Source organism: Siniperca chuatsi, linkage group LG4 (assembly GCF_020085105.1).
Source record: "Siniperca chuatsi isolate FFG_IHB_CAS linkage group LG4, ASM2008510v1, whole genome shotgun sequence".
In the NCBI taxonomy this organism is placed as follows: Eukaryota; Metazoa; Chordata; class Actinopteri; order Centrarchiformes; family Sinipercidae; genus Siniperca; species Siniperca chuatsi.
The window spans coordinates 30,581,519-30,598,752 of NC_058045.1; the positions used below are offsets into that span (position 1 = coordinate 30,581,519).

The window sequence follows — 17,234 nt, forward strand, 5'->3', positions numbered from 1 at the left end:
CAACACATCTTTCTTGATTAGTGTCTTTCTGTTCACCCAGAAACTGATCTGAGGTAAGTGAAGCCTTTTTTCCAATAATTTTCTGTTTTATTATGTTTTTTTAGTTGATTTGAACCTTTTATATTAAATATTTATGTGGTAACACTTCACTTTAACCCACCCCCCCCATTTTGCATTTATAAGTATAAGCGTTTGACAAATGGTTTATTACACACTATAACGTAGATGTAAGCACATATAAGCATTTATTCATGTATTTGTCAACAACTTTAACTGTAGTGGGGGTTGATGTATATACAGTATATACAGATATTTATATTTAGATAAATGTACAGATAATGAATGACAATAGTAAAACAGACGAATGCTGTACATTAATGTCCTTATCTTGCATTATAGTGCGTTATAAACCATTTATTCGACTTTTATACACTGCTTGTAAATGATTAATAGGAGGGTTAAAATAAGCTGTTACCATTTATGTTTTTGGTCTTTATCAAACTCGTTAACTTTATGGATTTTTATGATTTTGATATTGACTCATATAATTAAGTTTACATCAACGAGAAGCTGTCTGTTTTTGTCTTACAGTTTACTTTTTACATTTCAGGTATTTAGCTGCGTCTTTGGGCTGCAGCAGCACAATGTGAGTTCAACTTCCTTCAGTCTGTTCATTAAAGGCACGATCCGTAATCCAAATGTAAAGAAAAGGGTTGCTGCGTTGCCAAAATCTGGAAGACAACAACAAAATCTAAGTTATTGATTTTTTTCTGATACTGTTGCAGGTTTGCTTTACATCAGAAGTGATATAATCAAGCCAACATTTTCATTTATGCTCAGTTGTCATCCATACATCAAACTCTCAATGGATAACTTCCAAAAGTCTTTTTGGGATAATATTCCCTCTTTGTGTTTCCCTGTTGAGCAGCAGTGGAGGGATAGTAACAAAAAGAGGGAATTTTGTACTAAAAGGATTGTAATTTGTAAGCTGAAGCCTCATATTAACTTCAGATAAACTTTTGAATGTAGTTTTGCACAGAATGAGGGTTTTGTCCCCCATCACTTCCATTGGAAGCACATTATGAAGAGATCTCTTAGGAGGCAAAACCTGTTTCCATGTTCATATGGGCACCCGGCTGTTTTAAGACAGACTTGTGAACCTGGCCTTTAAGGTTAGGGAAAGATTGTGGTGTTAATTAAATGTTAATAAAGTAAACACGTCAGTTGACTTTTTTTAGTATTTAACCACGGCCACCATCTTTTCTGAGCCTTATCCGAGTGCTGCGAGTGCCTGAACAGAAATGTTAATCGTGTTTTAGTTGCTGAGAATCAGAAATCGGTTTATTGCCAAGTAGGTTTTCACATACAAGGAATTTGTTTTGGTATTTTGGGGCATAACGGTCACAATAAACATAGTAAGAGAAAAGAAAAAACAAGTAAAGTCAAGATATAGAAATGTAAAATAGAAATTTCCAATGTAAAATATATCTGTTTTAAAATTTAAAAAAAAGCTGTACGGTGTTTCAAAACGAAGAGGATGGAAAGTGCACAAGAAGAGATGCAAAAATGTGCGTTAATGTAACACACTGAGTCAGATAAGAGCGGATATTGCAGGAAAAACAAGTGAAATACATTGTCAGTGAACATTTTACTGTTATGTTTCTTTCATTTTGCAACTTGACAAATACGATCATTAAAAATGTTTCCTCGTGTTGACAGAAAACGGCATTACGTCTCTTACAAAGCGTATTTGCTGTTGCAAATGAGTTGTATATAAACAGACAGGGTTGGGTGAGTGATGGAGGACAAACTGATAATGTTTCTGAATGTATCTATATGATAAGAATTCATCATCATATTGAGACCAAACTAAATATGTCTGCTGGGTGAAATATCAGCCTTCAGATTCAACTACCAGGTTTGTTACAAAAACTCAGTTTGAGTCTCTGCGGTTATCGAACACTACAGAGCGTAAAAGCCTTGTTTTACCTCACTGCCAGCTGTGCAGCTTTTAAAAAGCACTTAAATAAAACGCTGGATCTGGTAGAAACAGCCTGATGTCAGTGAAAAGCTCTAAGCCTGAACAAGAATATAAAATATAAAATATCTGCAGATTCATTTTCTGTCGTTTTTTGCTCTAGTTCATATGAAAATCAATGACTTATAGTGTATTAATTAGTCTTTGATGTATCTTTCATATAGAGACGCATATTTCACCCAGCAGCCTGTCAGTGAGTGTTTTCCTCTCCTATCAAATCTCTAAATGATTTCTGTCTCTATATATATTAACTGTTGATAACAAAATGCCTCTGTGGTTTAATCACTTTCCTGCATTCTGTCCGTCACAAACTCGATGACACAAGATAATACAGATAACAATCTTAAAGGGCGGGTTATTTATAATGAGGCGAGCCGAGGAGGGGGGCAGATGACACTGTACTGTATTTCATGACCTTGCCAGCTCATTGGTTTGACCAGTAATCCACTTCCATAAAGAGAAAGTGGAGGATTTAGAGGGCTATCGGAGATTGCAATATATACCTTCTTAACACTTCGTCTGCCTGGGACTCAGTCTGTGTCTCTGGGACTCTAACAAGCTGACAACTCTGCTAGTTTAAAGTAAGAACTCTTTCTCTGCCAGTCTGATGCTGTTTTAGTAGGTGAAGTCTAAAAGCATGTAGTGTGGTTTGGACGTTTGCGTGCACATTCTTTGCATGACCGCAGTTGTAAATACTTAATCTTGTCGGTACGGTTTATTTACTAATTTATTATTAGGAAGGTTGAGGTTAAGTTGAAATCTTTGGTCTCAGAGCTTTTGCTGAATATTTAGCATTTGCGCACGTGGTCAGGAGACTCTGTAGAGTGTGATTGGCTGGCTCGCCACATCAAGGTGTCAGTTAGTTTGACGAGTTCGGAGCGAATGAACTGTTTTACACACTTTGCAGTTGATGTTTAATTGGTATTAGATTACTTTAATGTACTTTTAGTGTTACATAAGATGAAACTGTCCAGAAAAGGTGGAACGTTTTTGGTTTCTGTCCCGTTTCTTTCATTATTACAACTTTTTTCCTTGAGTCCTGAGTGTTTTTTCTAGATTTCTGAGGTTAAAGGAGTAGTTTTTTTGTATTGTTTTTAGATACATGTGCTCGGTCTGCTGCGGTGACAAACCGGTGATGTATGGTCTGGTGATGTGGCACGCTGAAAGGCAACACCACTACAAGGCATGAACGTGAAAGTCGATCCGTCAGTGTTTATCCTCCTGTCAGCACCGACTTTACGCTTCACTTTAAACCCCACTCACCAAATTTAGCCTGTTTTCTTCACAAGCAACATTAAAGCTTTATTTTGTGGTGTACAAAACATTTTGTTTGTTTGGTTTCCGTAATTTGTCCTGAACAACAAGTTTATTTATAGATATATTTTTTCTCATAAAAGTATAGGTTTAGGTTATATGGAAATTAATGACACATAAATTAATTTGTTTTTGCTGTATCTTTCAGAAAATCAGTGACACTTAACTCTTTCGAGGGAAACCTGGTCTGAACCTCAGTCACCAAATGTAAAGTGTAAAAGTGTTTGAATGTTTTAGCAACAGTAGCTTTTTATTTTAATGTCTTTAAAAACAAGGTTCCTACAGTAGAGGTTTCCGTAATTTCACGGTCCTGAGCAACACGTTTTCTTTTAGATATCTTTTTTCTCTTTTAGATGCACCTTGCTGCATTGGATTTAAATGATATTGTACCTATTTTCCTCAGTGTGAGGCAGATGAACTGTGTGTGCGTCTCAGGTTAGCCCAACAGCGAGTTATTTTTGCGATATGCTCTAACGTCTTGTCCGTCCGAGGGATGTTCTGTGGTGTTGGGTTACTGCAGACCCTTCCACCTTCCCTCCAGAGACAATCCTACCCGTAACATTCATACACAGACACTTACTTAAGACAAAAATCAGGGCCCAAATTTAACCCTGCAGATATTATCCCATCTCCACAGCAACATGTCGTTATGCCCTCCGACATTCAAGTGTCCTAAAATACATTGTCAGCCCTGGAGATATCCCCTTTGCCTATTATTGGTTTACAGATGACGACCATTTGTTCCTAGCTATGTGTTTTGGGATGCCTGCAGTGGTTGTCAGACGTCTTTTCTTTCAAGACGAGCCTGCTGTCATTTTTTTTCCTCCATTATGAAGATGTTAAGAACAGCTGTGGCTCCGGGAATAGACTCTTAATCCGCTGCTCCGTCACAGCTCCCAAACAAACAGCTCAGGCAGCGACTATCTGGCCTCCGCGTACCTCTGGAAGTGGTCTCAGAGTCCTCCAGCCTGGTCCTGAAGGGGTCGGTTTACCCAGTCTAGTGGTGCAGATAGCACTGGTGGAAAGTAAATAAGTACATTTACTCAAGTACTGTATTTAAGTACAATATTTTACTTGAGTATTTCCGTTTTATGCTACTTTATACTTCTACTCCACTACATTTATTTGACAGTTATAGTTACTGGTTACTTTTCAGATTAAGATTTTACATTTTTTTAAAAACAGACGATACATTTATAAAATGCAAACCATTAAAAATGAAACCACTGGTTCCCAACATTTTTGTCTTACGAAAAAGCAGTGTGTAGTTGGGGCCCTTTGTCATGTTTCAAATGACTGTGTGTTAGCAGTTCCATCAAAGTGACATTTCCCCTCTAAACTTCTCACGTGGTTTCATTTAAATGACTGGTTTAGGCCCAAAGAGGTCAAATTATTCAATATTTTCAGAACTTGTTTCCATTAATCATCTCATGACCCCTCAGAATTATCTTGAGACCCTTTGGAGGGGCCCGACCCCTAGGTTGGGAATCACTGGACTAAACTAGCTAACTGTATATAAAGCAGTTAAAACGAGCTTCGTCTCGCGCAGCTACAAAAGTAAAATGCTGCTCTAACATTGACGCATCAGTATTAACGATCTAATAATGTCATAGGGTTCATTTTATTGCAGAACCAGTACTTTCACTTTGATACTTTAAGTACATTAAGCTGATAATGCTTCTGTACTTTTACTTAAGTAGGAATTTGAATGCAGGACTTTCAGTTGTAAGTGGAGTATTTTCACATTGTTGTACTGGTACTTTTCCTTAAGTATAAGATCTGAGTGCTTCCTCCATCACTGGCAGATAGTTTTGGTTTTATTTGACTATATTTTGAGACCTCTCTGCCGGGCTCTCTGAGATGTCTGCCTCCACCCCAACACGATGGTGGTGAATGGATTTTCCTTTTGCGGTGCTCAAAGCAATAAAAGAGTACATTTTAAAAATGTATCAGCAATGGGGGGTCGAAACCAGTCATATGAATAATTTTTGTAATGTACATATGCATTTTGGAAGGTTGACCTGATTTGTTGTTCAGGTTGGAGAGCTTGTTGTGGATGAAAATCTGTAAAGTTAAATTATTTTGTGCAGTGATTATTGCTGTGTTGGTACTGCAGCTTGTAAAGCTCATATTGTAAACATTACATTGGTCTGTTGACGCATGTGGACAGAGGCACAGTCTAATCTTTGCTCTCAGGAATCAAAAAGCACAACTGAAAAGCCTGATTGTTCACAAATCTTTTTGTTACTCAAACTTATTCAGTACTGGCTGCTGGTCTGAGGACAGGGCCAGTGGCGGAAGAAGTACTCAGACTTTTACTGAAGTAAAAGGACTAATAGCATAATGAAAAAAATATTCTGTTACAAGTGAAAGTCCTGCATTCAAAATCTTATTTAAGTAAAAATACACAAGCATTAGCTGCAAACTGTATTTAAAGTATCAAAAGTAAAAGTACTCATATTAAAATGGCTCCATACAAAGTGTTACATTTATTCTATATTTATTATTATTAATAAGTACAAGTACCTCAAATATGTACTTAAGTACAGTACTTGAGTAAATGTATTTAGTTACATTCTACCACTGAACAGGACTGAGTGTAAATGAGACACAGTGGATGATATTACCTTGTACTTTGACAGTTTGCCAAAACCATGTACCACAGATCATTACATCACTGCTGTTTTAGAGAATGGTCAGCATTAATGTCAGATAATGATTATTAATAGTTGATGGAGTAAAAGATGTAACAAGACAAAAAGTCAGCTGGGTCATAGCAATAGAGGCTGTAATGCTAATTATACACCAGAAAAAAATATAGTTTGAAGCTCTAACAACACTGCATACTAATATTTAGCATAAAACATTGAGCATGTTACGATGCTAAATGTAGGCATGAAAATTTTCTAGCAAGTTGAAATTAGCATGACTAACATTTAGCATATTAGCATGCTAGTGTTAGCATTTTATGTTAGCATTAGAATCAAAGTGCAGCTGAGGCTGATGGGAATTCAGGCAGTTTTATAGGTACGAGGTAAGTGTAAAGTTGGACCTGCTAATAGCATGATAGCATGTTACACTAACGTGCTAAAATATGACATTTAATATGTAGCATTTAGGTTGCTATAATGCTAACTTTTAGCATGTAACATTTAAGATGTTAGCATGTTACCATACCTTCATTTAGCATTGGTAATATGCTAAAGTTTAGCTTTTAAATTTTGCATATTCGCATGTGTAACATGTGTAATATGCTAACAAATAACATGTTAGCATGCTAGTGTTAGCATGTTAGCATTAGCCACCAAGTTGAGGTTAGGCTGAAAGGAATTTAGTCAAAAGTGAAAAGTCATGAAGTGAAAAGTTGGACATGTATAGATTTTGACCTGTTGGTGGCGCTAAAAGAACAGTCAGAGGATCACCAAAGTCATTACGAGTCCTCCTCTGTGGATCGTAAATGTCTGAACCAAATTTCATGGCAATCCATTTAATAGTTGGACCACTGTCCGCAGAGCCACGCTGCTAAAAATAGTGTTGTGGTCCTTTAAGGCATTAACACGTCCTGGGTTACAAAGTTCAGTTCGATGAAATTTCCTGGAATTAAACATGATGTCTTAAGATAGAAATAACATGAGCCAAACATGAAATGTGAGACAGGTGAGTTTCTACAGCAGGAAGGAATTAGAAGGAGGAGACAGGACTTCACACATGAAGCAGTTTGACATAGAAACAGAGCAGCTGAAAGTAAAGATGTGGAGTTTTTACCTTTTTCACTACTTCTGAATAGAGGGACGCAGGGATGTGTGATTTAAGGCAGGAGTGGTGGAAGACTTGCACTGTGTGGACAACGTCAGAAACAGACTTTATCGGGAATTTCTAGATATTTTTAACATTTGATGTGTCTGTTCAGACTGAGGTCACACGTGAAAGTGTCCCAAATCACAATTGAAACGTCAGATTCAGTGTAAATTTAGTCTTTGTCCTCTCATTAAAAATAATACTAAAAGTCTACAGCCTTGTTAGCGTTCCAGAGAGAGATGGCATCATTTTGCTATTCTTAGATCCTAAAATGTAGTTTGTCGTGAGGGTGTCGCTCATGTTGTTAGTGGTCAGGAAGAAAAAAATGTATTTTTCCATTCTTTAATGTTAGTTTTGCTCTACCAATGTGTCATATATGCCCATAGTGAAACTGGAAAGCTCATAGTGAGAGAAATATAATTTCAGACCAATGGAAAGTAGGGTATGAATGGTTTGATATGAATTGATGCCTGGAGATTAAACTTCATAAGTGCACAAAAGCAGAAAAATAGACGTGTGTAAATAACTGGTAACAGGCTCCAGAAACACTTTCATGTTTTATCACACATCAAAATGTAACTTTAACGTGTCTTTTATGTTTTTTCATCAGATAACATCAGGATCCTGCAGCTAAGATGGCCGATGAGTGAGTGAACAGTTTGAAATGTATCAATGTGCTATAATTATACTTCTGTTTGTTAGATAGCAGGATGTTTCGTATGCTCGTTAACATTTGGTGGACATTTAGGCCAACGGGCCAAGAAACAAGTGATCTTTAGTGCAGATCAAGGAACTTTTTAAAGGATAAAATATAATATTTTTGGACTTTTTATATCTTCTCATTAACTGCAGCACTCAGCTGAACAAGAAAAATCTGGCACATGTATCCCACGATCATCTGTCGCTGCAAATCCAGATGCAGATTAAAATTTTCCTTTTTATGTTTGAAAAATGTCTAAAGATTTTTATTTTATTAAAATATCAGTTTTATAAGACTGCTGGACGTATGCACTCTTTGAGTGTTTTTTAGTTTATCACTATTTTATCATCGGTAGTAATGATATCTGCAAATATTTAGTAAGGTAAAGAGTCCCATAACATCCCATTGACAAAAAACTTGAAGAGGCTCTTCACATGCCAAAGTGAATCAATTATTACATTTCCAAAAGCTGACTAAGTGTGTAAAGTGTGAAAGAAAAGTGAATGTTGACCAAAATGTGTGTTATGGGACATTTATTTTCAACATGATTCTAATGAAACACAACAAATAACAATAATAACAAATGTCAGCCAGTCTGAGTCATGTTTTGTGTTTTCCTCTGCAGGAAAAGACTGTCTGCGAGGCGTAAGCATACTCTGAAAGTAAGAAATCAGTACGTTTTTATTCTCTTGGCTACTTTGAACATTTAGCTGAAAATACTTAAAGTTGCATGATGGTGTAATCCACAGAGTTGTATGCTGGTGGTGGCCAATAATTTGTTGGAGGCTGAAGCAACAGTGAAGGTTGGGGAGAGGGAGAAGTTCCTGGCAGAGAAATGTCCTCCTCTGGAGCTGCCGTACTCCAAGGACGAGCTCATGGTGAGACAGAAACAGGACAGACTGTCCCGGGTCGGTCCGGGTTAAACTGCTGTCAGGGTTATTACTCTATGTTGGAGTCAGGTTATATGATACATTTGCTTCTGCCAGTAAAAACACATGGAGAATAGTTCATATATATCCTACAAATATTCATATCCTATAAAACTTTTTGAAACAATTCTACAAAGTTCAGTTTTCGTCAAATAACAGAATTCCCAGCACACATTTTAGCTCATTTTTGTCTCTGTTTTGTGGGTTTAACACTAGATGAAAATATTTTAGCCAAGATCAGGTCAAATTGATTCGGTGAAAGCTTGCAATCACCCAGCAAACTCAACAAAAACTCTAAAATGCTGTTTTCTCTTCAGGAACTTTGCAAGAAACTCCATGCGCAGATTGACATCAGTGAAGAGGAGAGATACTGTATGGAGTTCAAACTGAACATGGTTCTGAATGAGGTGAGACACTTTTCCAGGTCAGTTCACTATATTGACTTTACCCAGTAGGCGATATGAGGGGGACGAGAGGGGGAGGCCATCCCCCTTGTTTGCAAAATGACCAAAATCCGTCCCCCTTGTTAACCTGCTCAAAAGACGCTCTGTGCTTTGTCTCGTGGCGGCGCTTCACTTTGCTGCTTTTAATAATCGCCACGGTCTCGGATCATTTGACACACACTGGTTTTGAGCTGCCTGTGGGAAGATTGAACATGTAAGAGTCCATTCTTGATTAAAAGCTCTGTTTCCGCTGTCTACTTTTCTCATTTTAGAGCACGCCATGTGACGTTATTCTCGTCTCGTCTACTCTCCCTGTGTGTGTGTTTGTCTCACTCACCGACTCGACTCGCGGGCCGCTAAACCAGCGCCGTGAAGGCTAGAAAAGCTGCGCCGGTTAAAATAGAAACGCTCCGTCAAAATTGAATAATTCTCATCAAATGATATATATTCTCTACAGCAGACGGGGGGGAAGAGAAAGCGCGGCAGCAGCACAACAGAGGCCGGGTCAGAAATTAACAGAGCTCGGACCAAAGTGCTCTTGAATGCTCATAAACTTTTTTTTGCTGTTCTCACAGACTTTGAGAGGCTGATAAACGGAAGTTGTAGAAAAAAATACTTAATAATAATAATAATAAAGGTGAACTCTGACCTGCAGGTCTGCCGGACATGGTTGGAGATCACACTGCAACACCGGTGAATGCATACTTCAATGTGTCGTATGGACTGTTGTATGGAAGACAGAGCGAATATTTGCCGAAACTGGTGATAATGTGACTGCCCGCACCACCTGGGCGCCCATTATCAAGATCACATTTGGAAAAACACCGCTCAGTTTGGCCAAACGCTCCAAACGAACACAACTGTCAGTGTTGGTGGGTGGGAAGCCAGTGGGGGATCATGTTTTTGTCTCTACAACTTCTGGTCATCGGTTGAGGCACCCGCATGGCTGAATCTGAGTGTCATTTATCAGAGGAGACACATCTATCTATCTATCTATCTATCTATCTATCTATCTATCTATCTATCTATCTATACAACTGATGTTGCTCGTCTCTGACGCATTTAAATCCGAAAGGACGCAGTAAACTCACTATCGATGTGTCCAGGGGACGCACCCTACCTTTTCCCTGATGATGCTACATTGTGAACAACAAATACGTGTTGAAATCGTATAAATAAACTAAAGAAACCTCGCTGTCAAAAAAACATGGTGTAATTTATTACCAGGCTGCAGCCTCTCACCTGCTCTGGGTGTCGGCTGAGCACGCACACACAGAACAGCAGAGAGGCGGTGGAGATTACTCGAGTTGACGACAACTACGCTCGTCACTGTAAGTGCAATAAAACCTTCGTGAGTAAAAAGCCAATACTCTATCAATACACCTGTTCAACAAGAATAAACATGTGAACATGTAGAAAGCGATATTTTAATTTAAAACCACAGCGAGCTAGCTCGGTTAATAGCGAATTGTTACAAAAAAGCTAAAACGAAGCTGTCTGTGTGTGGTCTAACTGTTTATCTTAGTTTGCCACGTACCTTAAAATTTGGCAAATTCTTGTAAACTTCCTGCTGGCTGAGACAAACCAGCCCCCCCCCCCCGCCAGGTAACTTACCTGCAGTGAGTCACAGCAGCAGCAGAGGGAGGAGGACAGAGGACAGGAGGAGGGACGGATACTGACTGACGTCTGACGTCTTCATTCTTTCTAAACTTCACTCAGTGTTTTGATGTCAGGATATTAATGATTTTATGGACATTTTAGATTTGTTTCCAGTGAGATAGTATTGAGCTTATATAGTGACATTACTGTTGTAAACACTGTTGCTGCTCTAGAAACATTTAGTTATATTTAAAATATTCAGTTCTAATCCTTTTCTGATTTATTACTAAATATCAGTTATTAAGTAATGAAAAAGAACCGATAAGAGTATAGATTAGAGTAGTAGTAACAATAAAATCCTAATGATACCCATCCCTAAACACTAGTTTAACACTACAATTTGTCAAAAAACAAACATTTTATTGGGGACCCTCTCAATTTTCTGATGATGAATCACCTGTGGGTCCCGGGGACTCACTACATTGAAAACCTATCAACATCACTGCTATATATTATGCATTAAAGTGCACCAGGATTTGCATTAAAACTTACAAAAAAAAGAGATTGTAACTTGAGTGCGTTTACACAAGTACATCATATCCTGAATATGATCAAAACCAGGATACTAGTGCGCATGTAGTTTTTGTTACAGTAAAGATATTTTCATTCATCAACATCAAGTGGCCACCACACGTGGGTGAATTTGTTCTTGTACGGTATGTTTAGTTCTCGTAAAGTGTTTCGAACGTAACTGGCTGTCATTTGGAAGTCCTGTTTTAGAAAATGTGGTTAGCGAATTAAATTGTAAATGTTCCTTCGCCTTATGTTTCAGCAGGGAAATACTTCCCTGTTTCAGAACACAAGTTACCATTAAAGTGACCGCTATAATATATGATAATTTGACTTATAATAAATGTCTGTTCCTTCTGTCCTGAATCCTCCTGAAGGTCAGAGACCTCAACATAAAGATTGTGGATCTGAGGGGAAAGTTCAAGAGACCCAGGCTGAAGAAAGTGCGTATGTCCGCTGACGCCATGCTGAAAGCTCTGCTGGGCTCCAAGCACACGGTCAACATGGACCTGAGGGCCAACCTGAAGCAGGTCAAGAAGGAGGTGAAAGAGGAGGTGAGCTGGTTCATCTGGACTTCTGTGTCAAACTCAGGTCCTGCATCGATATTCTACTGACTCATTTTCCTACATCAGCTTTAACTTTAAAGGGAAAGTTTTGCGTATAAGTCGTATAAACACATAAGTGAATTTTCTGTCCCACTAGCAAGCAGGGCTGAAATATTAATATTGTCTATTACAACTTGGTTTGGCCATCGGTTACGATAACACTGTAGTACTCACCAAGTCTGGTGCTGAAATCTCAGAGCACTGCAATATTGCTAAAAAGAAGTCCTACGGGGCAAGACAAACAAGCAGCGAGACAATCAGAGAGGTTTTAAACCTCCATCAGGTTGTTTATACTATTAACAGTAACTTATTTCAGTATCTATGAATCAACACTTCAATACCTTGTTTTTCTAGTTCTCAAATGTTAAATCTTGCCTAAACGCAGCTGTACACAAACTTTGCCTGAATAAAAATCGTAAAAGGTAACTTGACAACAAGCCTATGAATCTAACCGGACATTTATTGCCAACTTTCGGTACTGGACTGTTTTTGAAACTCTGTGCTACGTTTTGGTCGGTACTGACGTTCGATACCCAGCCCCACCCCCACGTTAGTCAAACTTATTTGGAAGAGAAACTAACCTAAACTGTCTGGTGTAAACATCCGTCACAGATTGTAGACGGACTTCCTGCTTCAACTTACTGTAGTTGTGTGTTGACAGTTTTCCTGTGCAGCGAGGGATTATTACAGACTTTCAGTTTGACCTCCAGATAAAGTGGTTTAGATAACCTGGGTAAACTGCTGGTTTGTCTCCAACTTGACTGTTCAACTGTTTGTGTTTGAGCAATGTTGCCATGTTCCCAGATCGTAGCAATTACTTTGCTAAATTCAATCATAACCCATAGAAAAGATGGCCAACCCTATGAAAATAAGATCCAGTTTGCGTCCTTGGTGATATTGGTGGGCCTGTCCTCCGTTTGTCCATCCTGTAACTGTTTCACAGTTTTATACCTGTGATTGATAGATTGCCATAAAGGAAGTTATAGAATAACCATCAAACTGAACTTTCCCTTTAATGTTTCATGTGTCTGAATCTAGTATACTGTATGTAGCTGGATTATAGTTACACCTACTGTAAACATGGGTTTTTGGCAGCAGCCATCGATATAGAGTCGTAGATTTGGTCCATTGGGACAAAGTTTGATCAATGCAAAATTTAAAAAAAAAAAAACCAGAGGACTTTCTGAGAAAGTTAGTGGCCAAATGTGGCAGTGACATTTATTGATTTACCTGTCAAAAATAAATTAAATAAATAATTAATAACAAGAAATGACAAATATTTTATACGCTGCTGCTTCATTCGCTCTTTTTTTTTTGCATTTGATACTTTTATGGGTTTATTATCTAAACTAAATGAAATATTGTCTGTGTTCACAGGACAAGCAGCTGCGCGATGTTGGAGATTGGCGTAAGAACATTGAAGACAAGTCTGATAGGAAGAAGATGTTTGATAGTTAAATGTGATCTGTCATTGATTTTTGGGTTTAAGATTGATTTTCAGGACAGAATTTCAGGTCCAATGTCTTTGTAACTGAAGAGTTTTATTCCAAAGTGCTGCGTATCCGCTGTAAATGATAGCTGACTGTGCAAACATACAATTATATTCATCCATTATCCTTGTTTGTTTGCTTCAAAACCTTGATGTCACTATTTTTAATTTAGGATATTAGAAATCAAGTTTTTTTTAAACAAATGAACTAAATGAAAGTATTTTTAACCAAAGCATGAGTTAAGTTACACAGTTTTTACTTTCCCAATGTAGGAAAACTTTTAATGTGGGCTGAGGTAGATGAGGCAGTAGTTTTCGGATATCTTACTTTGGAACAAAACTCTTCAGTTGAATCTAAGCTGCCTTCTGCTTTTGCCTGTATTGACTGTACTGTGATGTATTTGTACTGTATGTACTGATGTCAGTTAGTACATGAGTGGTGAATCAAACCTGCTTTTGTTCTGAGGAGGCTGACTTATGCTTCTGTATCAAAATATTGCTGTACCTGCGATGTACCTTCCTCAAACCTACACTGTAGCTGATATACATGTCACAGCAAATTTTCATCTCACTAAGCAATTTCCAGTGCAAACCTTTTAGCTCACCGCCGATGTTAACGGATCTGTATCAAAAAGTGAGCATGCATTTTAATCTATAGTTTAGATTTTCATCTTTAAGTTTATATGATATTAATTTTATTAATGTTTTACTTTTACTGCAGAAGAGACATCATGCACACTTGTTTTGGTGAGTATATCTCTTCTGCATTAAAAGATTAAAAACAATATATCCGCAAGCGGCAATTCCGGGGTTCGCACATTTTTTGCACTTGTAGCGCCCCCTAGAGGTCAATTTGAATGAAACTTTCAGGGCATGTTTCAGGTACTTCTGTGGACATAACCTGGAAGTTTTGTGATGATTCAACAAACAATTTCTGATTTGTAGTCTGATTTATGTTATGCCACGCCCATTTCCCCCCCTTGTAGCGCCCCCTAGTGGTCGATTTGAATGAAACTTTCAGGGTATGTTTCAGGTACTTGGTGGACATATCTTTGTTTTGGGATGATTGGCCCAACTGTTGTTGACTTTGGTCTATTTATGTGTAGAGCCACGCCCCTTTTAAAGTTCATTGATCACTGAATAAGATGTAAACAAGCGTTATACAAGTTTTGATAAGCGCCGTCCAATGATGATCCACCGAAAATTTGGTAGCAATCGGAGCTTCGGTGTAGGAGGAGTTGTCAAAAACGTGTTAAAAAATTCAAAATGGTGGAAAATTTAGCCAGGCGGACTTTAGTGGTCCAAGAGGCTTTTTTGTAGAGCACATTGAGGTGGACTTCGGGGCTTGAACCCCTAATAAAACTAGTTTCACATGAACTTACAGCTGAACTTTTTTGCCTACTAGAGTTCTGATACCTGACCTGCCCTACAAGCAGACACATTTTCAGGTAATATTTGGCCATTTTGTTCCATTAAGCTTCAGGCCCAGGTTTGGTTATTTTTTTTAAATGTAATTTACTAATAAATTTATCTCATTCTCACTCTACGTGGATCATCTGCGCCCATTTGTGTCACATGTTAGATTCACAATGCTAAGTGGAACGAAAGAAGAGAGAAACAAGAGTGTAGCCAATGTGTTGCGTTAGCCTGTCGAGCTAACGCTCAGTAGCTAATGGATGAAATCAAGCAAAAAACAGAACTATCTCATTGCTAGCAAGAACGACTCCTCTGTTGCAGAAGTATAATTCAGCCTACAGTCTGTACTAAACAGCATCATTTTATCTTTTCTAAACTGTTCAAACGGAAATGTGTACTTTTCTCATCCTGTTGCTGTCACATTAAATACAAAAGCTTCATGTTCATCTCGTTCATAGTCTTGTTGAATTTGTAAACACTTAGCTCAATTTTTTTTTTTTAAATGCTGTAAATTTAGATCTTCAATTAATCTTAAATTGTCTGTGTTAAGTTAAAGAGCTACTCTGACCTTTTGGGAGTGTGGTCCATTCCTCAGCTCACCAGCTAATAACAGAAGCAGAGGATTGTACAGTAGACCACGTTAGCATATCATGCTAAAAGTGAGAAAATGAGGACTTGTAGCTGCTGTAAGACATTTAAACCTGCCAGGCTTATATAAGATGACTGGTGAAGATAAATATTGTACTTAAAATGTCGGCTTCTCTAATCCTACACAAATGACCTTAACTGCTTTAGACTTAATATAACGCTACACTCTTTATGCTAACGTTAACTTTATGCTAATCCCTTGCAAACGAGACATTTTATGATGAAGATTTGTCTTTTGAATTCTCAGGTCAAAGAATGTAAACCAATGCTGATTTTTGAAAGGTTTCGCCTACATGCTTCAGATAACTTACCGTTAGCTAACGTTACCTGTAATTTTTAGCATGAACAACAGACAGAATCTAAAGACAGAAATTATTCTGCCGCTAATCTTTATACAAACTAGGTAACTTTACTAATGTAAAAAAAAAAACTCATAAAAAGTCATCCTTTAACCTTTATAGAAATACAAATTTATCTATTTGATGTTTTGCAACGCTTAAAAATTGTATGTTGTCCATTTAGAGACTCAGATTTAAATAATTATACTGAGTAAATTTTTGTAGTAATGAATAATTTATCAGTTTTCTTGAATTGGTTCAAGCCTTTTTTATATTAATATCTGCTGTTGGTTCAAAGTTATAAATGGAAAAGTCTCAGCCTTTTTGCCAGTTGGAGAAGAAAAGGTGAGTTATTGAATTTAATTATTTGTGGAACTTAAAATAATGTATTTTTCCACAATAATTAATTAATTTTCTCTTTTTTCCCCCCTTTGCAGATGAACTTAAATATTTCCTGGTGTGGTTTGCTGCACAGGTAGGTTCATTCAGTTGATCCTAGATATGGGAAAGTGGGGTGAGTTGTGCCAGTTTTTCCTCAAAGTGACTTTAAAGTGAGGCCATGACAGTAATGCCTTCAACTTGTACATATATTTCAGGATGTGGTGCATCCCTGAGAACAATAACTTTGGATCTGAAATAAAGGAAATATAGCTTTTGGGGAAAAAGTGGTCTCAACTTGCCCCTGGTGCGGGGTAAGTTGTGCCACAAGAACATTTTAACGTTATGAACTGTAATGCTATATGATAGCAAGACAAATTCAATACAAAATTACTCATTTAAGGTTTATTTAGATATTGCCACCCTGTTAAACTGTTGGAATAAGTCATATTTTGTATTTTTCGGGAAAACACAAAAAACTTGAATACACAATATATGATATTTGTGAATCATTTCAGGCAAAAAGGCTTCGGCAATAGATGCCTGCTGACATACATAGAACGCTGTCTGTCAGTTATGTAACATATAAGAATAAAGTGACTAGGCTAATTTCTAAACATCCCACTGTGACTTAGGCCACTTAAAAACTGAATAAAACTTCTCTTTAATAACATAGTGCAAACTCAAAACTGAAATCAGTGTTAGCTAAATTAAACAAATGGCAGGTAAGTCAAACACTGACGAGGCATGCCCATCTCCTCACTTCTCCTCACTTATGCCTTGAAACATTGCTGCTAGTGCCTTTATATGGTCTGCCAGCTCTGTCTCCATGTTTTCTTTGAAGACTTGGTTGGTTCTCTTATATCATGTCTTTGTTACTTCTCCTATCTTTTTCTTCTCCATGAATCTTTTCAAGGTCATCCTGCAGATCTTCATCTCCCTTGCCACCTGATGGTCTTTCCCTGTTGC

General features: G+C 37.6%; 1 protein-coding gene across 2 annotated transcripts; it reads left to right on the top strand.

Annotated features, from left to right (window-relative positions):
* Positions 1 to 451: 451 nt before the first annotated feature.
* LOC122875574 (troponin I, fast skeletal muscle-like) lies at positions 452 to 15,347 on the top strand. Of its 2 annotated transcripts, none has more exons than XM_044194907.1 (7): positions 452 to 646; positions 7,761 to 7,796; positions 8,476 to 8,512; positions 8,600 to 8,728; positions 9,097 to 9,186; positions 11,769 to 11,945; positions 13,374 to 15,347. In XM_044194907.1, exons 2-7 carry the CDS (start codon positions 7,786 to 7,788, stop codon positions 13,452 to 13,454), a joined length of 525 nt encoding a protein of 174 aa, XP_044050842.1. In that variant the 5' UTR covers positions 452 to 646; positions 7,761 to 7,785; the 3' UTR covers positions 13,455 to 15,347. The 2 variants fall into 2 exon arrangements, with proteins under 2 accessions (XP_044050842.1, XP_044050841.1); XM_044194906.1 differs by lacking the exon at positions 452 to 646 and adding an exon at positions 2,503 to 2,619.
* Positions 15,348 to 17,234: the final 1,887 nt, after the last annotated feature.